General features: G+C 46.6%; 1 protein-coding gene across 1 annotated transcript; it reads right to left on the reverse strand.

Annotated features, from left to right (window-relative positions):
- Window positions 1-12665: 12665 nt before the first annotated feature.
- Window positions 12666-26202, reverse strand: GSTO1 (glutathione S-transferase omega 1). The gene is made up of 6 exons (XM_073354438.1): window positions 26040-26202; window positions 25161-25269; window positions 20696-20918; window positions 19308-19409; window positions 15766-15872; window positions 12666-13155 (listed from the first exon to the last, which is right to left on the reverse strand). The coding sequence occupies exons 1-6, from the start codon at window positions 26071-26073 to the stop codon at window positions 13002-13004; spliced, it is 729 nt and encodes a 242-aa protein (XP_073210539.1). The 5' UTR covers window positions 26074-26202; the 3' UTR covers window positions 12666-13001.
- Between the last annotated feature and the right edge of the window lie 1233 nt (window positions 26203-27435).

Consider the following 27435-nt stretch of genomic DNA (forward strand, 5'->3'; position numbering starts at 1 on the left):
GCCCCATCAGGCACTGGGAGCTCAACCCAGAATTCCAATGGGCGGCAGAGACTGCAGGAACTGTGGGATAGGTACCCACAGTGCAACGCTCCGAAAGTCGACACTAGCCTTGGTACAGTGGACGCACTCCGCCGACTCAGTGCGCTAGTGGGAACGCACACAATCAACTGTAGAAAAATCGCTTTCTAAAAAATCGACTTCTATAAATTCGACCTAATTTCATAGTGTAGACATACCCTTAGCCTCAGCTCCCGGGTCTGCACCAGAAGGAGATTTCCTTAGCAAGTGGTGCTGCTGCTAAGAAACAGCACTGACCGCCCATTGCTAGACCCTATCTGCTCCCTGGGCAGCAACTGTGCACAAAACTCTTTGGTACAATCATTCTTTGGGGTGTGCTGCAGCCCAGCAATCTCCTTGAAAAACTGAAGGCATTTGCTGACTCCAACTGCTGAGGCATGGTCTCTGTCTTCACTCCAGCAAACTCCCCTCACAAGTCCTGGAGCCAGCTTGTTCTATAATGACTCCTCTGAGGAGATTTATAAAATAAGAAAGCCTGAAGTTCCAAACTGGTTAAGTAACTAAATGTTTGACATAAAAATACTGCTGACTGGAAGAAATGAGTAGTTCAGCTTTTTTTTTTTTTTTAACCACCTTAGAACAATTTCCCTGGGAGAGACAAATCCTAACTTTTGCTGTACAAAATACTCTGAATTTTTTTTTCAGAGCACTAGGACTAGACAGCTGTGAACTTCGAGAGAGGCAGGAAGAAACTGGAAACAGCCGGATGCTTTTTGAAACCTGCACTGGATCCCTGTTTCTGAGGTGGTCAAGTGTGCACGGGAGGTAAGACTGAAATTTATTTCACAGGAGCAAGTGGCGGATTAATGATTTTGCCACCCCCAGGCCCTGAAATAATTGCCGGCCCCACCCCCAGCTCACCTCCGCTCCGACGCTGCCTCCTCCCCTGAGCGCGCCGCTGGGTCCTGCTTTTCCCCACTCCCTGCCAGTGCTTGTGTGTGAAACAGGTTCGCCAAGGAAGAGGGGGGAACACAGCACGCTCAGGAGAGGAGGCGGGGCTGGGGCGGGGATTTGGGGAAGGGGACCAATAGGGGCAGGGAGGGGGCAGGGAAGGGGTGGAGTTGGGGCGGGGCCGGGGGCGCGACCTGGTGCCAGGGGAAGCAGCCTCTGCCTGCTATTACAAATTTACCGCCCCTGCAATTTTGTCGGCCTAGGCGTTAATATGCTGCTGACAGGAGCCCAACTGGAGATAAAGCGCCCAACTCCCACTCAATTTCAGTAGGATTGGGGCAACTAATTTCCAGAGGATTCTTTGAAAATTCTGACCTTAATATACAAACCTGAACCCCGCATGCACATTCCTGACACTTATTTAGTTTAGTAAAAGTTTGAACACTAAATGTGAAATCCTGCCAGTCAGTGGCGGTTGGGCTTGTCTTCACTGCAAAGTTAACTCAAGTGTTGTCCCTAACTCACATCCTGTCCACACACAAACGCCCTTAACTCAAATGCATTGGTGCTTTTAACGTGAGTTGGCTGGCCTGTCAGAAGGTATAGGCTACAGCTGGAGTTAGTACAACCCATCAGCTGCTAACACACATGGCCATTCTGCAGTGTAGACTCAGGTTAGCTCTACTCAACTGCTGCTAGGCCTCTGCTGCCTTCCCATAATTCCCCATATCTGCCCCCCTCATCCATTGTGCCAGGAAAGAACAGGCAAGTTCTCCCACAACTCACTGTGATGAAACTCCTAGTGCAACTTAGCTTACTGCAGTGCAAATACCATAGACTACGCCCCCAGAGGTCTTGCTGCCACACAGGAGTGAGTGAAGCGCCGGGATGGACACATCAGCTCGAGTATCGATTTGCAGTATGGCTGTTCTCATTCAAGCTAGGCTTACTCAAGAGAAGTAACAAAGTACAGCTACCCTGAGTTACTTCTCTAAGTGAAGCAGCCGCTATGCCTTTGGTAACCATCCGGCCTTTGGATCATTCAGGTGGTTGGATGTTGTGAAGGCCAAGACTATAACGGTTCAAAAAAGAACTAGATAAGGTCATGGAGGCTAGGTCCATCAATAGCTATTAGCCAGGATGGCCAGGGATGGTGTCCCGAGCCTCTCTTTGCCAGAAGCTGGGAGTGGGCGACAGGGGATGGATCACTTGATGATTGCCTGTTCTCTTCATTCCCTCTGGGGCACCTGGCATTGGCCACTGTCAAAAGACAGGATACCGGACTAGATGGACCTTTGGTCTGACCCAGTGTGGCCATTCTTATGGATTTGGGGAGCATAAAAAGGAGTCAGCAATTATGCCAGTCCACGTGCTGAAATAACATACAAACTTTGATGGCAGATAAAACTTCCATCGGGGACATCAAAAATTTCACCTTGAGCCTTGCCATTCTCACTCTCCAGACAAGAAACTGAAGTCATCTTGGCCTGCAGTAGCATGTAGTTCAAGTCATTTACCATTTGAACACCATCAGTTATTTAGTCTCCCTAAACACCTTTGGGGAGTACGTAAGAATGGTTGTTCGGTTATTTTTCACAACCCAGTCTTACACCCCAGCCCTCTTCTGAAAACTCAAGCAACTTTATTTTTCACAGCTGCTTGAGGAAAATATTCCTGACCCCCCCACACACACACAACAGCTGACACAGAGAGTTTTAATGGCTATTTAACACCATGTAACTCCCAGTTGCCAACCGGACATGCACTGGGAAGGGCAGCTCTGAGACTGTTCCTATGCCCCGGGGGGGGGGGGGGGCATGATGCATTGGCAGCTGTCCCTGCCCATGAGCTCTGCTATTATTCCCATGGGAGAGAGCTTTTATGTGGTGCCAGTGGGACATTCTCAGCATCTAAACTCACCTTCAGGGCCATTGAAGAGTTACCACCGCATCATGTCAGGCTGACGTAACATTCCGATGCTCACGTTGTACCGGCCTCCCTATGCACATGAGAATTTAGGACTTTGAATGAGTCGTGCAATTCATGTACAAATGGACCCTGATCTTGCGTTCCGAGGTATCAACCCACTAACTTATTAAGGAATTCAGGTTGGGTATGGCTCTGATGATAAGAGTTTGAATCACTATGAAAACATGTCTGTGCAGTCTGACCAAGCTATGTGAGCCCTGTGAAGAGTAATTTACTATCACCAAGCCTTGTGGTTATGCAGGCATGGTGTATAATCAGAGCTGTCTTCCCACAGCTAGCAGTGGCTAAATAATCCCTCTGCCTTAGCTATTATGGATGAGAAGCAAGAGCCAGTGCACGCCAAAGGGTTTTAAATCTAAATAGAAATGGGAAAAGACTACAACCAAATCAGTAAGTGGCCAGTGAAGCTGAGACATGCATCATACCAGTGCCCCTGGATTGTTTTAGGGTAGGGATGGACTATATTCTTATTGACAGCACTTTTTTGGTGGGGAGGATTAGGGTGCAGGTTTTGAGTAGAGCCAGGAAGAAAGGGCAGAAGCATCACTAAGGGTTTGTCTGGGCTCAAGGGGTGCAATTTCCAGCTCAAGGAGATAGATTCATAGGAGCGCTCACTGAGCTAGCAGCAGTAGTTGTGGGACAGGGTAACTACACCGAGTATGTACTTGTCAGAGACCCTAGGTGTGTACTGGGGGTGGCAAGCCTGTCCCAGAGCTCGTGCTGCTGTGGCTACACTCTAGCTTGCTCAGTACGAGTATGTCTTCTTGAGCTGGGAATCACACCTCCGGCTCATTAGTGCCTGGCAAACCAGGGTGTGAAACTACAGTGTGTTTCATATATGGGGAGCTGGAAGATGGTTTTAAGAAATGATCAGTCCTTCCCTTCAACTCTTTTTGGATGTCTTGGCTCTTTTTGCCTCCCCCTGCGTCTCATGGCTGAGCTATGACCACGGAAGAGATGACTAATGAGACCTGCCCTTCAAATGCTTTGTTAGCCACAGATTCCAAGAAATGCCGCCTCCCCCACGCTCAGCTGGCGTGCACGCTTTCCGCCCCCCCCCCGGATCGGTCCCTGTTTCCCTGAATGGATGGTGTTTCCCACCAGCCTCATTCGTAGTGGGAGAGCTACAAGGCAATAGGACTTTGTGTTGCTATGTGAGTGCCTGGCTACCAGATTACGCCTTGAGCTCTCGCATCAGAAGATAAGGTGCCTACAAATGGCACAGGGGAAACTCAGTATTTCAGGTGTGCATACGCAGTATGTGTTTTCATTTCACGTCCTGAACTGTTGGGTAGCGTTGCCCTGTTAAATAGCTGTCATGTTCCACCTCGGTGGTGGCTGCATCTCACAAGGTGACCAATTGAATGATTCCTGTATATAAGGTTAGCAAAGTGCTTCAGGAGGGAAAACGCTACCTAACTGCACTGCATCAATAAGCCATTTAGAAGAACCAGCAGCAGCTGCCAACCCACTTGTTTCTAGCACCCCATCACAGCTGCGTGTTGGCGGTAGGGAAAGAAGCAGTTACACCTCTATAGATAACCAATGAGGCCGGGGGCGGGGGAGCGTGCAAAACTTACATCAACTCAAGCTACCCTAGGATTGTGGAGCGATTAAGTCTCCCCAGCCTCTCCCCAGCGAAGCCATGACTCAGCCAGCCTGAATGATTTCAGCACTTTGGCTCTGCCTAATAGGGAAGGTACAGCAGCTAAAACGCACCTGTTGTGCCAGCTGATTAGGTGGAACATTTATATAGGATGCCACAACAGCACAGAAAGGGGAGGGGTAGCAGCAGCAGTTAAAATACCACTGTTCATACATGTCTCTGTTCACATCATGTCACACACAGTCTGGGCATGTTTGATTAGCAGATATGGACACCATCATACCTCCTAGCAGTTAAGGGCATCGAAGGGGGATCTACACTCACAATATCCATTAAGCAGACAGGGCAGGAGATTGTGATTTTTTTCCCCCTTTTGCTTTTGAATTTACCTTATATGGTGCAGCAGAACCCCAGGGCCAGCCCCGCTGGGTATGTCGCTGGAGTTCTCCTTAATGATGCTTATGCGGCCCCTGCCCATGAAGCTTGATTTTCTTTCTTAACAGGAGGCCCAGCTACTTTGTGTTTCTTCTCAAGGCAAAAGGAGGACACGTTCTAAAGCCCTTTCAAAAGGGCTTTTGTAAATGATTCCTAAAAGAAAAGGTGTTTTGCTGTAGCCCCAGGAAGATGTTGGCATTCTCTACACATCAATATGTCCAAAGGTAAAGACAGTCTCCCTGAATTGATCTCCCAGGGCTGCCATCCATTACTTACCCTAAGTCGCCCCATGCCTCACCCCTTGCTTCATTACAATGGGCCTTAAAATAAAACAAGGGCTTGGCCCTGACCGCTATAGGCCAAATTCTGCTCTGTTACACTAGTGCAGCTCCATGGGCTTCACAGGAGTGGTATGAATGCAATGGGAACTGAGAACAGAACCTGGCCCTATGGTACTTGTCTTGCTAACTTTCTGTACCCATCCTGCCCTAAGCTTTCCATGACTCCTACCATGTTGTGCACAAAACAGTCTGTCCTTTTGCCTGCATCTTTCTGCCTCTATCAAGAGCAATCACACGCTCTGGCTGCTTGAGTTGAACTGTTGTAAACTGGAGGGAAACTAAGGGCTTGGTCTATACTTAAAAATGTGGCTGGAATAGCTGTGTCGGTCCAGGGTGTGAGTACACCACAACTCGAACCAACATAATTGTGCTGCCCTAACCTCCAGTGTAGATACAGCTATGTCAACCGTTCGATGTAGCTAACTTTGTCTGGGGAGCTGGTGTTCCTACATCAATGGAAAAACCCTTTCTGTCCCTACAGAGCTGTGTCAGCCTTACTGAGTTATGCCAACATAGGTACACTGATATAGCTATGCCAGTACGGCCTCCAGAATGTAGACACAGCCTAAGAATAAGGCCTGGTCTCCACTGAAAATTTAGATGAGCGTAGCTACACCCCTGAGCGCCATAGCTATGCTGACCTAACCCCTGCTGTAGATGTGGCTAGGTTGATGGAAGAAAACACCCTGTGATGCCACAGCTATGCCGCTGTAGTGCCCATAATGTGGACGAGGCCTAAATTGCAGAGGTGCTAATCCTCTCGGTTACATCCCCCACCCTGCCTTCCCTGGTTTGACTGCAGCCCTTTAAACTTCCCTTTGGTAAGGAGTTTGCCTTCTACGCTGCCAATTTCAGCCAGCCTGGAGCCAGGCATCCTTTGTGCCGCTTGAGAGAAGAGAGAGGCTCAGTCTCTCCCGTGTTACAGTTTCTTTCCTTTAGAAGTCTCAGCCACGTCTCTTGGTCACCACTGACATTCAGCAGTCTCTGCCTAAGGCCGCAATTCCTCTGCCATAATGGGTTCAGGACCCTAGCTGTCTGCCTGTGGATTTAGAGCAATGGCTGATGTGTAATAGTAAATTATAGGGCAGTATATTTCAAATTTATTTTTTTATTGAACCAGCATATTTATAATGGTACATCACTGAGCCAGGAAACTAAAATGCAGAGAGTGTCTCTCTGTTCAAATATCACAACTGAACCTCTTAGTTCCTGGTGCCTGGCCTTAATCACTTGAATTTTTGCATACTGGTTTCTGGTAGAGCCCTTAGCCCACTGGGATAGCTTCCTGACACAGCACCTAACATTATTTCCCAGCAGCGGACTGGAGGCAGTCACGCCGCATTCCCAGGTTGTTTATGTCAATGCAAACCTGTTCCCAATCTGGTTTAATAATAGTTTTCAGAAGCCTGAAGGCTCATACTTGAACAATGTTGAATATTTAAAAATTAAATAGTTTTCCCTTCACTTACACAATTCCTTAAGCCAGCTGGAAACTCTCCACCAGGCTTTTCCCAGGCCCAGCTCACCAATGGACTTGTGCATTGGCAAGATGGATACTGGCTGTACCAGCCTCCAAACACCCCTTGCCTGTAATCAAAATGCATGGATCTGTTTTCTTATGTGACTATAAATGCGGCAACTTTGGACTCACTCAGGCCATTCCCTCTGTGTATGCAGTCATAGCTGCTGACTGTAGTAACTACAATAAAGCTCCAATCCTGCTATCACATGATGATTATTTGGGCACAGTAGTGCCTAACAGCCCTAGTCATGGAGCAAGACCCCATAGTGCTGGTGTCCTCACAGCATCCCCCTCAAGTCAGCGGTGCTCCACACATCTGATGGCAAAACTGGCAGCTACATTTTATGCCTATTATGCTAGTGGAGGTAATAATAATTCTGGGAGAGGAAGCTGGCTTATGTTCAGGCTTGCACATTGCCAGCGGAATTGTTACATAGGTTCCAGCTGCAGCGTCTATCACTGGTAATGTTTTACCCCAGCTTGACTCTCAGAGCCCAGGCCACATACAAAAATCATTCCGTTGTATACCTAACCACAGCTGCCAGTTTTCAGAACAGAACTGCACTTCCAGTAAAATGGATGATGCTGTTTGTTCGCAATGAAAAGAACTTGAGCTTTCCGGTGAGCTTTCCATGCTGCCACTCTCAGCAAAATAGTGCAGTTTTCCTTTGTTTTTGAAAAAGCCTAACACCCCTACACTTTTACCTTAGCAGGCAGAAGCTAGATCCATAACTGGATGGAAAGCTTCTGACAAATTAATCAATGCAACAGGATGTGGCAGGGTTAATTTAAGCTGTGGCATGCTTCCTTCTGAATCAGCATGGAACCAAAGCCCCAGCATAGCATAGGCGGAAATTTGCTGTTACAGATACAGTTGCTCAGGTGAGACATAATAGGGATCCGGGGTACTTGACATTGTCTCATTTTTAAGAGTGTTAACCCTAATGGACAGGCTGCTCAAACTCCTAACTCATGCAATAACATTGTTTCTCTGATTGCCCCCCTGCAGTTGGAGAGGGTATTCTCTACTTCCTTTCCTAAACTGTAACATGTATGGTTTGTCGGTTCTATGAACCAACTTTGATCCCTACTCTATATTTCACGAGGGCTTTGCCTGCTTTTAAGTGACTCAAGCAATGGCTTTCTGATGCACTAGGTCTGTCTTTGCTATGACAAAGCATCCACAAAGTCATACTAAAGCCAGTGAGAGTCCCTTACAAGTTCAAACTACAACACAGCAAAGATTAAAGATGTCACACCTCAGCTACCTTTATATTCCTGCTATAGACATACACACACACAAACAGTGAAGAATGTGGAGAGGGAAAGTGATGTTTTACTCAAGCTCCTTTCATAATCCAAGAATTGATGGATTGTCAGCTAAACAGATCAGCTGTGATGTTGTTCACACTGACACTTACGCTGCCATTGTTAAGTTTCAGGGTTAACGTCACAATGAAAGAAATGAGGCCAGTCACAAAGCTGTTGCCAGATGGTAAGATAGCCCTCTGTCTACTTGTTTTCAGAAGCTTCTCTTTGCAAACACAGGTGCTGAAATACAGATTCAAGTGCCCAGATAACTAGCCTGATTTTCAGAGGTGCAGGGCTGCACCTCTCATGGACTTAACATATTAAGAATACAACAACTTCAGTGGGAGCTGCAGCTACTCAGCACCTCAGAAAAAAAAATCAGGCCACTAAAATGCCTAAATTTGTATTTAGGTGCCTAACCTGAGACACCCAAGTTGGAAAATTTTGGTCTGCACAAATTCTGCATTAATGATCTGGAATGGATGATGGGATGGATTGCACCCTCAGCAAGTTCGTGGATGACACTACGCTGGAGGGAGAAGTAGAATATGCTGGCAGGTAGGGATAGGGTCCAGAGTGACCTAGACAAATTGGAGGATTGGGCCAAAAGAAATCTGATGAGGTTCAACAAGGACAAGTGCAGAGTCCTGCACTTCGGTTGGAAGAATCCCATGCACCGCTACAGGCTGGGGCCCGACTGGCTGAGCAGCGGTTCTGCAGGAAAAGGACCTGGGGGATTACAGTGGACGAGAAGCTGGATATGAGTCAACAGTGTGCCCTTGTTGCCAAGAAGGCCAATGGCATATTGGGCTGCATTAGTAGGAGCGTTGCCAGCAGATCGAGGGAAGTGATCGTTCCCCTCTATTTGGCACTGGTGAGGCAACATCTGGAGCATTGCGTTCAGTTTTGGCCCCCCCCCACCCCCACACTAAAGAAAGGATGTGGACAAATTGGAGAGTCCAGTGGAGAACAATGTAAATGATTAGGGTGCTGGGGCCCATGACTTATGAGGAGAGGCTGAGGGAACTGGGCTTATTTAGTCTGCAGAAGAGAAGAGGGAGGGGGGATTTGATAGCAGCCTTCAACTACCTGAAGGGGGGGTTCCAAAGAGGATGGAGGTCGGCTGTTCTCAGTGGTGGCAGATGACAGAACAAGGAGTAATGGTCTCAAGTTGCAGTGGGGGAGGTCTAGGTTGTAGATTAGGAAAAACTATTTCACTAGGAGGGTGGTGAAGCACTGGAATGGGTTACCTTGGGAGGTGGTGGAATCTCCATCCTTAGAGGTTTTTAAGGCTCGGCTTGACAAAGCCCTGGCTGGGATGATTTAGTTGGTGTTGGTCCTGCTTTGAGCAGGAGATTGGACTACATCACCTCCTGAGGTCTCTTCCCATGCTAAACTTCTATGATTCTATAAATCCCTTGGGCCACCCACAAAGGGCTAGACAGGCATATGAGCCAAGTGTGAGTTCAATCAGATCCCTGCATAGTTCAGTGATTTATTCCATTTTGTCTTCCCCAGGCTGGATTCTTGTGTTTTATTTCTTCCCAAGAACCTTTAACAAGTTGTACCTAGAATGGCAGCATCACAGCTGGGGCTTGTCTTCCCCGCAGTTAGCTCAAGTCCCATCCACACACAAAAACCCTGGAGCGAGGTGGTGCTTTTAGACACAGCCACAGACTGCAGTGTGCGCTAAGGAGCTAAGGCTTAGCATGCTCTCTCTAGCATATGCTCAACGCTTCTGACAACTTCCTAGGACACGAGACGAAGGAGATTCTAGAAGGCTAAAAAACCCCAACCCTGCGATTAACTGTTAGGCTAAAGTCAAGGCCTTTAGTTTGGAAGTTTCTTAATGTCTGAGAATACCCTGACCAGTTTTTAACAGGAGTGGGTGTTTGAGAGGTGGGGGGAAATTATTTGGACAACTAGCCTGGCTGAGATGCTCCACGTTTGGCACCAAGACAGTTGAGGTCAGAAGCAGAGTAGCAGGCATGGCCTGTTCCCAGAGGGGCTGTAGGCATCGGTTTCTTGGATGTCATGCTTACTTTGGAAACCCAGCATTTTCCACTTACAGTCAACAGTGTGGTAATTGAGAAGTTCTGTGTAAGCAGAAAGCTCCCCTGAACAGAAAGGAAAATGGGGCTCTAATTGCAGGGCTTGCTCCGTGACTATTTCATTATGACTGTGAGATCTCTTGAAAGCTGTTACAGAGGGGACCATTTTTCAAGGCACCCCAAGCTGTGTTTAAAAAACATGCGGACTAAAAGAGAAACAGCAGAAATGAAAAACCCAAGCCCATGTTTCTGATCTAGCTAAAAGCTGAAAGTGGCATAAACAACCCCATGCAATGGATGTACATAGCAGTACAGTTATACATCTGCCAAACTCTGAGGGGACAGAGGTTCATGGTAGAGTGTGTGTGTGTTGCAGGAAACTACTTACAGAAGGGCCTATGGGTCACTACTCCCACCACACCTTTCTGCACAGCACACCCACATACCACCCTGTAACTTACACCATCATTCCCATCACTTCTTCCTCTGGCCCAAAAGGTGAAAAGTTCTCTATGTCAGGGTAGAGTACATTAGGAAAAAGCAATAAGACTTCTTCCCTGGAGCAGCCCTGAGACATCTTGTGTGGGATTCCAGCACAACAGTGATTCACCTAAACACCAGAACAGTTCACCACAGTGCGGTGGTACCCATAGAAACTGTCCTATATAGCTGACCAATTGTCTCACTGCTTTTGGATCTCCAAAAATTTGATCTGCTTGTTTTTTTGTCTCCCCCCCATTCTCCAGCTTAATCACTCTAGTTTGTTTTATGTAACTCAGTTTGGGGTTTGCACTGGTAAAGTTAATCTTGGAAAGGTGACACATTTTACCAACACCAGCTGAAGTGGGTGTAGTTTACAGGAAGGGACGTTTCAATATAGAGGCTCACAGAAGCTAGAGATAAGCAGTATGCCCCCATTATAATTTTTCACTGTAAGTACAGCATATAGCTTCCCCCCAGAAGACATCTGGTAGTAGTTATCCTTACAGAGAGCCCTTCTGGGAACCTCTCTAGACTAGAAGAGCTAACAATGCTTGTGTTTAACCTTCAGGAGTTTGAGCTTTGATGAGTGGATAGGTAGAAATAGTACTGGTTTTCTACCTATTTGTAAGGGCACTAGATTTAGGTGCCAGAATTTTAATCAACCCTGTGCTTGGACTACCAGTCATTTATTTCTCAGCACCTCAGTTTCCTCTAGCTGAGAAATGGGGATAATTTGCCTCTCCCACCTATGGTGGAAATTACAGTTATAAAGCTCTTTGTAGATGCAAAACTCTACAAGTGCCAATGCAACATAATGCACAACAGCAGCTGCACTGGAACCAGTGGCTAGGACTTGTCTGGGTACAAGCAAGTCACTGCAGTAAGGAAGTTGAGTTGCTTGGAAATCTAGGACTGGTTTCTCTCCCACACACCTGAAATCTGAAATTTCAAATCTGAAATTTGATTAATGATATGTTGAGCTAGGGCCACAGGTACTAGTCCCCTGTAGTCCCACCTAGTGACAAAGGGATCAAAGGTAGACTACTAGCTAAGTAACAGCTCACTGTAATTCATTCATCCATCCAGCTTTTCTGAAAGTAATGGCGAAAATCCAGGTTGGTGGAACAGGAAACAGGAGTTGAGAAAGTGCCTTTGGTCTCTCCTGGGCACAGGGCTGTTTTCTCCAAATGAAAGCCCACTGGTATTGGCACCTTGCTAGTATGCCTAGTCTGGAGCAGCCCTGAAGGTGGGTTTAATGGTACCTGTATTGTGAAGCACTGTTCTACTTAAACTAGGAGCAGGGAAGGTCAGCTCATATTCACTCCTTCCATATTGATAAGAAATTAGAATGAAGCAGAGCCCCAGGGGTAGACCCGGCACAGCTCAGTTCACTGGACTTCACCTCCAGCCTGATGGTGAATGTGCAGTTTTGGACTCTAGACAAAACCAGACCACATCATGGGCACAGTGTAGACTGTGACACTGCTACCATTGTCTGTACCAGCTCAGGCCTACCTGGTTATGGAGGTTAGAAGGCCTAAAATAAAGTGAAAGAACAAACAGAGAACAGGTTAGAGCCCTGTAGGTCTAGACATCCCAAGACGATGCTACCCAAATTAAAAACTGTAGCTGTATTTTCCTCTTCCACTATTACCTTCTTGAGGGTGAATTCATAAACTTCAAATGCTTCCAGGTCTGAAATATTCCTCTGTGAGACTTGGACTATGAAACCTTGTAGCCTTTAGACAGACACCTGGATCTTGACGGCAAACTGCAGTGGCAGTAGAGAGCAACTTGCTTTGGACAATGGATCCCAAGTCATTTCCTGATCGCTCACTCTTCCATTGTCTTTGTCATGGGAGAGGGGCTTCAGGGAACAGACACATGAAGCACTGATGTCATGCCCATCCAGTTCTGAGGGTGCAGCATTCAGCCAAATGAGGGCAGGAGTTAGCATATTTAAAAGATTTCCTCCTCTATTGTTCAAGTACCAGAATCACAAAAACCAAATCATAAAGCAACCAAACAGGCATCACTCTCTACAAATGAGGAGGACAGAGATTATGAAGGGTTACATACATACAACTGCTAGTGACCTCCCATCTCCTGCCTGAGGCCAGCACTCCCTCCACCCACCAGGAGGGATGGGACTTCACAGGAGGTTTCTCATTCTTTCCTACACAGATTTATTCCCATTTTAAAATGCAAGCACAGAACTGCACCATCCCAGCCAACTGCAGGTGCCCAGAGAAAACAGAAGCTATATTTGTGACAGGGATATGCCCACCCTCATCTCACAGCCCATAGTCGCATGCCTCAGGACTGTTCTGCACATACAGCTCAAAAAAGCCTTTGAGTGTTTGTGCGTCAGTCATCGTAGCCTTGACGGCAGGATCCTTCTTCATGGCTTCCACCCATTGCCTGAGCTTCGGGGTGTGCTGCAGACAGCTATGGGAACAGGAAAGAAACTTTGTATGAGCAGAGGGGAAATTGGGAGGACATCAAGAAAGCTGAACATTTAATGAGGTTCTATGTTCCTGTTTGTTTTGCCTTCTCCCTCCCACAAGGTTAAATTCCAGACAGACAGAAGAAATACATTTTAGGCCAGAGAGAGCAGAGAGAAGGGCATCTCTAGCTACATCTACACTGCATTTCAAATCACACTGCACTGAGTCTCCAAGCCTGGGTCTACAGACATGGGCTTGTGCTCTGGCACGACAAGCCATTGTGCAGATGTCCAGGCTACCCACTCCCATCCCTGGGCTTCAGAGCCCGAACGGCAACACAGATGTTTAGTGTGCCATAGCGTAGACTCAACTTTGTAGACCCCTGCTCTGAAGCTTGCTGCCACGAATTTAAAATGCAGAGTAGACATGCCCTTTAAGGCTATCAAGTCTTCTTTATATAGCCAAGGGTGAATAGCCACTGCTTGTGGAAGCTCCTACTCTAAGAGAGAAGCATAATCCTTGTGTGATGTACCTACCATCCTTTAGACATTGGATTACTCCCTCACCCTTCCCAGAGAGTGCGTGATCCTGCACTGACTGCAGCATTTGTTTTGCTGGAGTGGAAGATATTCACATTACATTGGGGGGGGGAGGGGTGTTTTGCAGGTCCGTGACCCCTATCCCAATACACCCCACTTCATGCCAATCCAAGAGCCCATTCTTCCCATAAATCCTGTTGGCCAAAACAACTTACACAGTTTAGGTCACCACCAGCCAGTGACTTTTTATTGTCAGTTCCAGGGTAATTGCACCTGTATGCCCCACTCCATTGTCCACTCGGGGCATGTGCAGTCAGGTCTCCAGCCATCACTGGTCTCTGGGCAGGGACCCTGGCCCACTCCCATCTGACTGCGGGGTTTTTAAGGCTGCACAGCTTCCTGCCTTACACTGAGATAGCCAGACAGGCTAACTAGGGCTATAGGCCAGTGCCTGTGCGTGGCCTTCTCTCAGAGGGCTATGAACAGTGTATTGTCAGCAGTCCCAAGTTACCACACAGCTCACTCTAAGCAAGGAGATTTATTCTTAGGTAAAACATTACCTGGGGTGGGGGAAGGAGAGAACAGAGAGGAACCCACACAAAACACTGAACAGACATCCCAGGAGTTACCCATCAGTCCAAGGGGCCTTAGCAGGCCAAATTGGTCTTTCCAACCCTTCCACAAGAGTTGGGGCCCCACCTTGGAGCAGGTGGCCTTGTCCATTTGCTGGATCAGAAAGGCGGCCCTAAGTCAGTTTAAACAGCCTTTTTATATCAGTCACCCTTTCTTTGTCCATTGATCTCTGGAACACCCAGTTTCAGCCAGTATATGCAAGCCTCCCGCTAGGGCACTTGGTAGGCAAACCCCTCTGTACTTCACTTTAATCACCCCCCACTGCTTTTGGTTCCTGGAGGAGCTGTCATAGCCCTCCCTCCTGGAAAAAGAAAAAGGAGGACTTGTAGCACCTTAGAGACTAACAAATTTGAGCATAAGCTTTCATGAGCTACAGCTCGCTTCATCGGATGCAATCCCTGGCCCACAGTGATACAATATGGTCCCCAAAAGACATGGCCTGGGCTTGCGAGATCAGGCACAGCCAGATGGCTTGAAATCCACACGCAGCGAGCACACAGCTCTACTGCAGGAGAGCGAGCTCAATGGGCATTTTTAGCTCCCCCTCCCAAATGACCTCCCTGAGTATCCTGCACATGAGTTTGCAATTTCCAAGTCTGCTCGTATTAAAAGCCTAATACTGCCTCTGCACAGCATCCCCTATCTGACAGGGATCTCAGCTCTTACGCTCAGATTTTTTTTTGGGGGGAGAACCCCTCTCCCTAAACTGGAATAAGGCCATAATGCCACGAACACTTTTCTTCTTTACCTGCACGGCCCAAGTGATAGCACAGGAGAAGCTAAGCCACTTGGTGGCTTTGGCCCTTGCTTTCAGTGCCTGAGGTAATGACTTCAGATCCTAGGGTCTCCTTGCATCTTTGATGAAGGATTGGGGAAGGGGGGGGGAGCCTGGAACTTGGGAGAACTGGGTTCAATTCCCTGCTCTACCACACTCTCTGGGGAAGTCACGAAGCTCCCCATATGTAAAATGGGAATCACAGAACTTCCCTGCCTCACAGGAGTGTTGTGAGGATAAACGTATTTTAAAAAATAGTTGTAAGGTGCTCAGATACTGTGGTAATGGGTGCACTACAAACACCTAAGACAGAGGCAGGTTCTCTTTGTGGTTAGTTCCATTACGAGCAGGCCTTAACTTTGGGAGAGCTGGTTTCAATAGGGTAAGATGCCTTCTGGGACTATTTTTATTCAGTCTATACAGTGCTACACAATGGAGTCCTGGTCCATTACAAAGGGCTGTTATATGTTACTGAAATACAGCACACCCTCTTGTCCCCTCCCCAAGTAGGGCCCATTACGCGGCCCTGTTCATGTCTGGAGAATTTACACATTCCATTCACGCTAAGCAGCAGCGTTCCTGGCTGGGGTAATTTAGAGTTAATTAGAAGCTGTAATGCACCACTTGAAAATGTGTAAGATCCATAAAACATTCAAGCACTTACTCAGGCAATTGTAAGAATTCCAGTCGTTCAAACCAAGGCCAGATCATGTAGTCAATCATGGACACAGAGTCCCCACCATAGAACACAGTCTTGCAGCCAGCTAAAGACTGAGGACAAGATGCAGTATTTCATATTTAAAAATTAGTTACATGGAAAACCCTTACAAAAAAACCCAAAACATGCTATACGGCAAAGCAGGAGCCAGGGAGGAGATGAACAAGAGAGTGGAGGCAGAACTGGCATCTCCTTACCTAAATTAAACATTCTTAGTGGGCCAGTCAGTCACTAGAGCAGCTCCAATATGAGTTTGGATTCTTTACATGCTGAGAGCTGGATCCTACTATAGCTCAAATGCACAATCTGGACTGGCAATTACGCACGAGCCCTGAACAATATTCTCAGGATCCAGGTGGCAGTTAGAGACTGTTTTAACTTGACAACTAGCTATTCTGATATGGAGGCACCAAGACAGATATGGCAACCCTGGTGCCTTGTGTGTTTTGAAACTGTTAAATAAACATTTCAGCTGCACCATAAGACTGGTCGAACAAGGGCATAAAGATTTCAGCTGTATTTCTTTTTTCACCGCATCCCCAAGTTGAGGTAGCTTTGTGAATGCAATTCTACCAGACCATTGTCATGCTAAAACCTGTGCCAGATTCCATCCTCAGACACAAGAGCAGAGTCCTCCACCTCAGAAGAGATGGGGGGATGCATTCTTCCTATTGCAAAACTGGTCCACACTATACACACTTCTAAAAACAAGTGCCGTGTAAATGGATTGGAACATGCCTCTGCTGCTGCACCTGTAAACTGGTGACAATCCCCAATTTCAAAGGAGAGAGAAGAGGCTAACCTAGATGTTTGAAAAGCACTTTACCATTCTCCAGGGCCTACTGTGGTAGGATCTTGAAGTACTTGACCTGCATTTGCAGTAAGGTCCCCATACCCACCTATGCTTTATCCACAAACAAGATCTTACATGTGACATTCTTAGGAGTTTGGTAGCGTTTGTACGTAGCACAACGGGATCCTGCTCCGTGACTCGAACGCCTACACGCTAGGGTAGTACAAGTCATCATCAGAAACAGAGCTAGCACTCGGAGGGGCTTTTTCTGACACCTTAAAATACCAACTTCTTGTCCATGTAAAGCAGACGTTAAGAGTCCACTTATTTGTGGTGGGGAGGAGGAGGGGAAATGCCAGCGATCTATTCAAAGCCGTAAACCATCAATCAGCAAACATCTGAGGAGCTGCTTCAGTCACCAGATGCCGGACAGAAAATAACCAGATGTTAGTATTCAGAGGAGCAGCCGTGTTAGTCTGTATCCGCAAAAAGAACAGGAGGACTTGTGGCACCTTAGAGACTAACATTTATTTGAGCATGAGCTTTCGTGAGCTACAGCTCACTTCATCGGATGCCAGCTACACTAACACCCCACTACCAAACGCTTCAAACACGGAGTTCCTCTCGAGTTAAAGCCTTTCAGCTTGGAGTAGCTGATCACAGTCAAGAGCTAAGGTACTGGCAGGTGACGTTGTCTGGTTCTTGTGGGAAGCGGCTTCCCAGGGAAATCCATTTTCCACGGCATGCATCTGATGAAGTGAGCTGTAGCTCATGAAAGCTTATGCTCAAAATTTGTTAGTCTGAGGTGCCACAAGTACTCTCTTTCTGCAGATGTTAGCAGTTTCATAAAGATGTGACCATGGCTCCCTCTGGTGGACAGCAGTGAGTAGGACACAGGACATTTCAATACATTTCATGCTTCTCTGGCTAACAGCTCTTGGAACAGGCTGAACTGATTTTGCATGGCTGGATGCTCATTATCTTCTATAGGTCAGACTGGGATTTAAGCCACTGCAACAGAGAGAGGGGCTCCCTATTACCTGCCAGTCCATATACATCTAGAAAATCCCTCAGGATCTCTCAAAGTCTTTTGCAGCAGCAGGTATCTTGCAGCAGGATTGTAAATGGGAGGGAAAGGGAAGCTTAGTTTTTTATTTCTCAGTGTATTTGTCTTGCAAGAAGTCCCCTAGGAAGCAGCCTCCCCCAAGAACCAGACAATGTCACCTGCCAGTACCTTAGCTCTTGACTCTGATCAGCTACACAAAGATGAAAGGCTTTAACTTGAGAGGAACTCTGTGTTTGAAGCATTTGGTAGTGGGGGGTTAGCATACCTAACAAGTTAGACAGAGGTATCAGAGGGACAGGGATACTCTAGTGTCAGCCACACCAAAGTAACTGGCTGAAGTTAAAGCCATCAGCAAAGGGAAGGAGATGACTGTAGCCGGAGCTATGAGAGGTTCACAACAGAGGAGCAGTGTGCCAAGATGCTGCTTCTTGCTCAAGGAGGACAGAGTAGGATTTTTTTTTCCTTTTGAACATGGTCATTTCTTTGCCGCCTGATCAGATGACCAGATAGTTTTTTGGTTGCTTTATTTCTAGAAGATCATGGGCCTCTCTCCAAAGAGGTAAAGGAGGTTGTTCATTCAAACAACTATATTTTAAGGAGTCACACCGCAGATGGAGGGAAAGTATCAGCACATCTTCTTCAGACAATGACCTGGCAGTGGTTTGGGTTAACAAAAAACAGCACTTGAAGTAAAAAACTGAATTTAAATCTCCAATATAGATCCAAAACCACCTGTCGCAGCTCCCTGGACATTGATGGAGGTACACAATTGGACTAGAACATGGCCCATAGCTGGATCTTTGCAATCAGAGTCCCCCAACCCAATGGCTCATCGGAGTGATATGGTGAAGGCACATCAGCTTCATAGCCAGCAGCATGCAAGGGAGTGATGTGGCCAGGATCACATCCAGCCACCTTTGACTGCCTTAACTGGATGAACCAGGTACCTGTTTTGCAGCTCGGTGAATTGGAGTGTGAGATCAAGGGAGACTTGGACTCACCAGCTTCAGGATTCAAGTACCTTAACCACCACATCTACAGGGGAGGGATTATATTCCATGGGAATGAGCAGGGAGAAAGGATAATAGCTTGTAGTTGGACAGAGGGGGCCAGACCCTAAAATAAACTAAGGGTCAACAACTTCATCCCCAATATTGTTGTACTCATCTCAGTAACAGCAAAGAAGAAACACTGTCAGTCAGGTGGACATGCTAACATACCAGAGAAGGTTATAACAACCCAGTCTGAATGCTCTTCAAACTTGCTGCAAGACCTCCTTCTGTCCTAGGAGGGCAAGGCAGACATAAAACAGCAGAGGTAGCTAGCACCTGAGAAGGGTGTGGAACAAAATCCCCTACGAAGTCCACTATGGAGTTCAAAATTCAGCTCTAGTTTAAACTTTGCCATGCTTAGATGCTGGAGTTTTCTATGCCACATCTCAGTGTGAGGGGAGTAAACTACAGGACTACACATTTTTCATAGTTAGAACTTCTGAAATAAGTCCTGTCTCCTCCCTTTCTCAAGGCTTTCCAAGTGAGACAGCCAGCCCAGTGCATGCGAGCAGAAGAGGACTCCCATTTACCATAGGTTTGGTAGTTTCGTTCAGTCCCAGAGAGGACTGTTTCTTACCTTCTCAAATTCGCCAAACTTCTTAATTAACTCCGCTTTCAGCGCTGAACTGTCCTCCCCATTTTTAACTGCCAGGAGATGTTTTAAGGCTAGAGGTGGTAACTGAACAAACCAGAAAAGACAACAACATTACGGAGAGCTTGACCTCCTTGCAGAAGGGAGGTTTTATCTCATTACAGGGATAGTCACAAGTCACTTCAGCCCAGATCCTTAAAAGGTATCTGAAATCAATGGAAGTTGGGTGCCTAAATGCTTTTCAGGATCTGGGCTTTAGCACTTAAATTTAGGTTTTGCTTAAAAAACACACACCACACCAAGCCTAATAGTGACAGAAGTGTTCTCTAGGTTTCAGAGAAAATACAGGTTGCAAAAGAATTAAAATGCTAATACTGAAGGATTATAATAGTGCAGAAGAATCAGAAGAGGGAAACTCACTAGTCTTTCCATTGTTCAAGCTGCCTACGGTGCCAAAAAAAGCACCAGCAATAAAAATGGTGAAATGCAAATTTTGACATTCTAAGGATGCTTTTGAAATTCCAATACATGTTAACAGGAAAAGATATTAAGGGACAGTCAGATTTAGACATTTATATCTTCAAGAACTTTGTCGTTTGGCACCTGCCAGAGAAGTTAGGGGATTGGCATGAGTTACAATAAAATAACAGAATAAACTTGGATAATATTTGTAAAGCTTCCTTTTGGCTTTCAACAGTTTACAGACCCATGCTTTGAAGAATTACCCTAGAGTGAAGGATTTGAGAATGGCACTGATGCAAGCATTTACCCAGTTTGCCATCTTTGCCTATAATGGTACAGCAAAGCATACCACAGAGGTGTGGTTTATAGAGTGCTCCAGTTGCCTCAGGTAGACCCTGCTGGTGCATTCCAAAAGGTACCTCATTCATGTTCAATGTAATTTGAAACAGGACTATATTATGCAAACTAGGCACCTTTCAGAGCATGCCAGCCTGGTTTATATGGGGCAGTTAGAACACAGCACATTAGAGCTCTCTGGAGGGACAGGGACAGGAGACCAGCCCTAAGGCTGATCTGCTAACCCCCTTAAACTGAATGCCAGGTTCCCCATTCTGCACCCAGTCCTATAGAGAGTCAACGAGCTTAAGAGATCTCCTGCTTTCACCTCACATGTTCCTTTTTTCTGTCTTTCAAATGCTGACAGAGATGCAGATAGCTTAGCAGCATTTTGGATTAGCGAATGGTAAGTGGTTCTATTATATTTAGAAGAGTGATTTTACTAGGAAGCAAGATCCATCCTTAAAAGTGAAAGGAAATGTCTACAGTGCAGCACTAGTATTGTGCATAGCCCTGAAGGAGGTTACACCGCCCCCTCCTGATGGTTACACCGCCCCCTCCTGATCACACTGTACCTTGGAGAATCTTTCCAAGAGCATCTTTTGACATGCTCGCTCATAAGGATCAGCAGGTAGAAGCTTCTTCCCAGGATATGCTTCATCCAAATACTCGCATATGATTGGAGACTCATAGATCAGCTGACCCTTGCTGGTCTCCAGAATAGGTACCAAACCAAAGGGATTTTTCTCAAAGAGCCAGTCAGGTTTGTTTTTCAGATTGATGTTGATTGTTTCATGCCTGAAGAGTTTAAGACAGAGCAAGATCAGTTTTGTCAGCCTACTCCAGTAACTTCAAAGAAAGCAATAGTGTTTGCCTCAATATCCTCCTGTCGGTTAGCTAGGAGTAAAGGGAGAGAAGAGCCAGGAAAACATCCCCATTGATTTACCACCTCTCTCCTTTCTTGAAGTCAGTGGTGTCTCGAAGGTAGCTGGGAGTGCTGGTAGCATAGGGCCTGAGGAGGGAGTCTACATAGCCAGACAATTCTGCTGTCAGGGTGCCAATGCCTGAGATGATGGGGCGCCCAGGATTTCCAGGTTTATGGATCTTGGGTAGTAGACAGACTATCCCAGGTCGGAGTTCCAGGGGTGCGTCTGTGCGGATTTGATCTTGTGCTTTTTCAGGGAGTTTCTTGAGCAAATGCTGTAGTTGCTTTTGGTAACTCTCAGTGGGATCAGAGGGTAAAGGCTTGTAGAAAGTGGTGTTGGAGAGCTGCCGAGCAGTCTCTTGTTCATATTCCGACCTATTCATGATGACAACAGCACCTCCTTTGTCAGCCTTTTTAATTATGATGTCAGAGTTGTTTCTGAGACTGTGGATGGCATTGTGTTCCGCACGGCTGAGGTTATGGGGCAAGTGATGCTGCTTTTCCACAATTTCAGCCCGTGCACGTCGGCGGAAGCACTCTATGTAGAAGTCCAGTCTGCTGTCTCAACCTTCAAGAGGAGTCCACCTAGAATCCTTCTTTTTGTAGTGTTGGTAGGGAGACCTCTGTGGATTAGTACGCTGTTCAGAGGTATGTTGGAAATATTCCTTGAGTCAGAGACATCGAAAATAGGATTCTAGGTCACCACAGAACTCTATCATGTTTGTGGCGGTGGAGGGGCAGAAGGAGAGGCCCCGAGATAGGACAGCTGCTTCTGCTGGGCTAAGAGTACAGTTGGATAGGTTAACAATATTGCTGGGTAGGTTAAGGGAACCATTGCTGTGGCCCCTTGTGGCATGTAGTAGTTTAGAAAGTTAAGTGTCCACATACCACACAACAGAACCACTAACCCAGGAACCTATCCTTGCAACAAAGCCCATTGCCAACTGTGTCCACATATCTATTCAGGGGACACTATCATAGGGCCTAATAATATCAGCCACACTATCAGAGGCTCGTTCACCTGCACATCCACCAATGTGATATATACCATCATGTGCCAGCAATGCCCCTCTGCCATGTACATTGGTCAAACTGGACAGTCTCTACGTAAAAGAATAAATGGACACAAATCAGATGTCAAGAATTATAACATTCATAAACCAGTTGGAGAACACTTCAATCTCTCTGGTCACACGATTACAGACATGAAAGTTGCGATATTACAACAAAAAAAAACTTCAAATCCAGACTCCAGCGAGAGACTGCTGAATTGGAATTCATTTGCAAATTGGATACAATTAACTTAGGCTTGAATAGAGACTGGGAGTGGCTAAGTCATTATGCAAGGTAACCTATTTCCCCTTGTTTTTTCCTATCCCCCCCACGTTCTTGTTAAACCCTGGATTTGTGCTGGAAATGGCACACCTTGATTATCATACACATTGTAAGGAGAGTGGTCACTTTAGATATGCTATTACCAGCAGGAGAGTGGGGTGGGGGGAGGTATTTTTTCATGCTGTGTGTGTATAAAAAGATCTTCTACACTTTCCACAGTATGCATCCGATGAAGTGAGCTGTAGCTCACGAAAGCTTATGCTCAAATAAATTGGTTAGTCTCTAAGGTGCCACAAGTACTCCTTTTCTTTTTGCGAATACAGACTAACACGGCTGTTACTCTGAAACCTGCAACAGAATTTTACTCTGACCTTACACTGAACGGAAGGGAAACTGTCTTAGCCACAAGTTAGAAAGAGGAATAGGTAGTCTAAGAGGCAGTATGATAAAGCTAAATACCAAAGCCAAGCAGACAAGGTTGGGGTTGTTTGTTTGTTTTTTTAAAAACAAACACTCACTCAGGGTTGCATATCCTTGAGGTTTTTGGAAGTCAGTTTAATTGCTTGAGTTTATTAAACTACTTGTAATGGGAATGAACATTTATGGAGTGGTACCATGTACCTGTCTCCCGGAACAAACTTTTGTGGAGTTTCCAATTAAGCATGTCAGCTAACAAGTTAAACAACATTGCAACGAACAGATTTAAATATAGACAAACCCTAAAGTGGGAAATTTATTATCTGATGCCAGAATCCCGCCCCAACCCCTTTGGCCGCCTTGTATCGGAATGATCCTGCAGTACCCGATCCTGCAAACTGTTCTGACAGAAACCCCTGCACCAATGCAGAGCCCAACAAAAACTTCGGTGACTGCACAAGATGCATGCACACGGCAGCTTACAGGACCACAATCTTAAATTGTAAGTTCTGTACTGCAAAGAGCTATGTTATTTAGGTATTAGATAATTACGTATACAAAGCTACTAGTGTGATTTAACTGCCAAAAAGAAACTATTTTTTAATATGTGTCAGTCCCAGCATATTAGAGAGACCAGGTAGGTGAGGTAAGATCTTTCATTGGACCAGCTGCTCGGCTGGAAACAAGCTTTTGAGCCACACAGAAAGAGCACCATGTAGCTCAAAAGCTTCTCTCGCTCTCCCTCCTCAACAGGAGTTGGCCCAATGAGAGATTATCTCACCCACCTGGTCTCTCTAATATGCTGGGACTGACACAGCTACAACTACACTGCCTACAAAGAAACTATTATCTAATAATCTGTTCTCAAAAAGGTTCCCAAGCACAGATTCAGATATCAGATCACGAGGATTGCACATGCCTAGGGACACCAGTGACTATATTTCCACTCAACATAGCTGGACTCCAATCAAAGGACAATCGTCACCAGTTATGCAAGGAGCAGCCACCACATTTAAAACAATACCGGGGGCGGGGAAATCAGAAGAGACCAAGTTACTTGGGTTGCCTTATGTATAGGAAAATAGGCAGGTGGATTGATGTGGAGCTTTACTACATTTGGTTCTCTGAAAGAGTCAGAGAAAGACTGCAGTGTGATTGGTGTGTGCTCCACCAATAAGAATTTGAAATCCAATGCTGACCTATAGGGTGTGGTTAGACCATGAGTGAATCAGCAATCCAGCAGAGGTCATATTACTTACTAACTGCAAGCTTAGTCATATTACTTAATCACTTGTAAACAAGGAATAAATACTTCCCTATTTGAAAAGGCACTATTGTTGATAAAGTTCCTTCAGCAAAGGATCTAGAGGAAGCTATAGAAATGGAACATTTTTAAAAAGAGAAACCATGAACACACACAAGTACATTTACCATAGAAACCACTAACATACTATTGTAGGCTATATTTTAATGAATTGTAAGCCAGAGAAAATACATACCGAGTGTTCATGCTAAGGGCTACATTTTCCAGCATTTTTGCTGCTCAATTTCCATTAGGTAAAGATATTAAAAAAGATGAAATTCACACTTGAGATAAGGTTTTTCTGCCATTGCTACAAAGACAACCCAACATTACTACAACGGAAACAGAAAAAATTTTGCTTGGGGGTTTTCTAATTAGCTTACTTTGTACCTTTGATGCAGTTAGTTTCCTCAGTGTCCCATTTGTTTGGGCAGGCCTTTCCCACAGCAGCAGGCAATGTGAAAATATTTTCAATAAAAAAATAGATTTGAATGTAACCCCACAACAGCTGACTGGGAAACATTCAAAAGTAAGAACAATGAGGAGCCTGGTGACACCTTAAAGACGAACAGATTTATTTGGGCATAAGCTTTCGTGGATAAAAAATCCCACTTCTTCAGATGCATGGAGTGAAAATGCATGAAGTGGGTTTTTTATCCACGAAAGCTTATGCCCAAATAAATGTGTTCGTCTTTAAGGTGTCAACGGACTCCCGTTGTTTCTTTGGATACAGACAAACACGGCTACCCCTCTGAGATTTAAAAGTAGTTTTGTGTACTGACTATACTTCCACCCCACCCCTTTAAAAAATAAATTAAAATAAAATTAAAATATTCCCTGGATTTTGTGTTTGTCTCTTTTTAAATAGGTATGGGTAGCAAGAGTGACAGCTATTTGATTCATCCTGTTAAGCTTGCTAAATTATAGAAGACCACCATACGTAAGCCAAAGTGGCTTTAACAAAGGACACAGCAGAGTTACATGAAAGCAGTAAAAAAGGCTTCAGCCCCTAAGCTTTTAAATACCAAGGAGACAGCCACCTTGGAGCATATGATCTTACTTAATGTCTTTGGCTTTCAAGACAAGACGTGTTCTCTGTGCAAAGGGACAGAAGCGCATGCTGTAGACACGGATCAGTCCCTCGGGCACAGGGCCTGGAACAGTGCTTCCTACAAGAGAGATGTTACACCGGTTATTCTATGCTCACACCTGCACAATTACAGGCTTCCTCTTAACATGAGGTTTAAAACAAAAACAAAAAAACCCACAACCAGTGGCCTGGGGAGGAAACAAAAAGGGATTCTGAAAGTAGCCGTTGCTCTTTGTAGAGCACTTAATTCTGGCATGGAAACGGTGCTTCTCCTGCACTTCTGGAGGGAGGCTTCGGGAGAGAATAGGGCTGTCTTACTTTGGTGAGGGCCCTGGGGTGAATCAGTTCTCCAGGGCAGTACAATAACAGACATTGTGCATTTATAGAGCTGCTGAGTGGGATGGTCTCCTGGATAGCTTGCCTCCCACCCGAGTGAGCCGAGTCACCTCCGGGCAGATGACGACATAGGCTCTGTGCAAAACACGAGTAGCCCTCCCAGGGGCCAGAGATCCAGGCGTGGGGGGGGGGGGATCCAGGCACAGTCTCCCCACGTCTGAGCAGAGAGCACACGCGGATCCGGGGAGGGGGACGTGCGTGCAATGCAACCCACCAGACCCTGGCAGAGGCAGGGCCCTGGGGAGAGAAAAAGGCGTCCAGGGTGCTACAAAATGACACCCTCCCCGCGGGAGGGACAGACGCAGGGAGCAAGGCGAGAGGGGGAATCCGGTGCCCCAGCCAGAAAGGCAGAGCTGGAGGGTGCGGTGCAATGCAATGCAATGCAATGCAATCCCCCACCCCACCCCCAAGCGGGAGATCCCCTGCGGGGCACACAGCCCGGCCAGCACCCACCTTTCCCCAAGCTGCGAGCGCGCTCCCCAGCCATTGCTGCCGTCTCAGAGGCGCCTCGGTCACCCGGGGCGCCGAGCTCCGCCTAGCGCGCGCTGTATGCCGACCCACGCCGCCCGGGCTCCCGCGGGTCGATCCCGCCCCCTCGGCCACAGCGGGAAGTTAAAAGGGAAGGAGCTGCAGAAGCTACCCCTTTTCCACCCCCCCAACCGGGCGAGGGGGCGGGGGAAGCAGCAGATTCACCCCCCCTCCCTCCCTCCGATAGCTAGGCGAGGGGGTGGGAAGCAAATTCACACACCCCCAGCTACCAAGTAAAGGAGGGGGAAAGAAATATCCAAGGTAAAAGCAGAGGGGAAGCAACCCACAGGGCACACAAAGAGTAGGTTTGCCTTATTCACAGAGGAACTGGTGCCAGTACTGGAGACGGCAAGAGAAATAAGTGGGGCATTAAGGGAGGCATGGGCCTGAACGGGGGGGTTTAAGGCCCAGCTTGACAAAGCCCTGGCTGGGATGATTGAGTTGGGGTTGGACTAGGTGACCTCCTGAGGTCTCTTCCACCCCTAATCTTCTATGATTCTCGTCCTGGCTCATGCATGAATTTGCTGCATGACCTTAGGCAACTCACTTTGCCTCTCCTGGACTTCACTTCCCCATCAGTAAATCAGGGCTATTAAGGCTTATCATGTCTGTAATGTGCTGTGAGATCCTTAGCTGGAAGGTGCTTCCTAAAAGTCAGTGCCATTGGTCTGTATGTATCAGGGAAGGTAGCTGGAGCACCAGTATGGATGGGATATTCAAGACAAGCTTGGCTCAGGCTTTAGTGGCAGTGAATAGTTCCGTCAAGATGCAGGAGGTCAGAATGGATAACCCAGTGCATGCCTCCCATCTAACATAAATCTATTCCATGCCCTGCTGATGCTGACCCAGTCACTAAGAGACACTGGTAAACTGTTTTTAATTTCCTTTACCCTGTTCTGCCTATGACAGGGGAAATCCGCACCAGGTGACTTTTCAAGTTAAATGGGGAACCCAAGGCAACGTTCCTGTATCGATTACGTCACTGCAAGGGAATGGAGGCACTGGCTTTCTGGATGGGAAACACCACTGATGCTTCCAGCCGCCTCTGATGCAGATAGAACCCTCCACTTCAAGATGAAAATAAAGGAGGGAGCTAAATAATCTAATAAAGGAGGGGGCACAATGGATGCTGGGCTTCACATGATTGCTGTCTTGACAAATGCCTCACAGGAACTCACCAGCCTTTGTAGGAGCTGTTGCTGCACCTGGGCCTGCTCCTTGATGAACTCCTGGAACCTGTTTAATGCATAGTTATGGTGAGTCCCTCTGACACAAACATAAGGCAAAGCAGGACTTGAATGTGCACAAACTATGGAGGGGG

Source organism: Lepidochelys kempii, chromosome 7, assembly GCF_965140265.1.
Source record: "Lepidochelys kempii isolate rLepKem1 chromosome 7, rLepKem1.hap2, whole genome shotgun sequence".
In the NCBI taxonomy this organism is placed as follows: Eukaryota; Metazoa; Chordata; order Testudines; family Cheloniidae; genus Lepidochelys; species Lepidochelys kempii.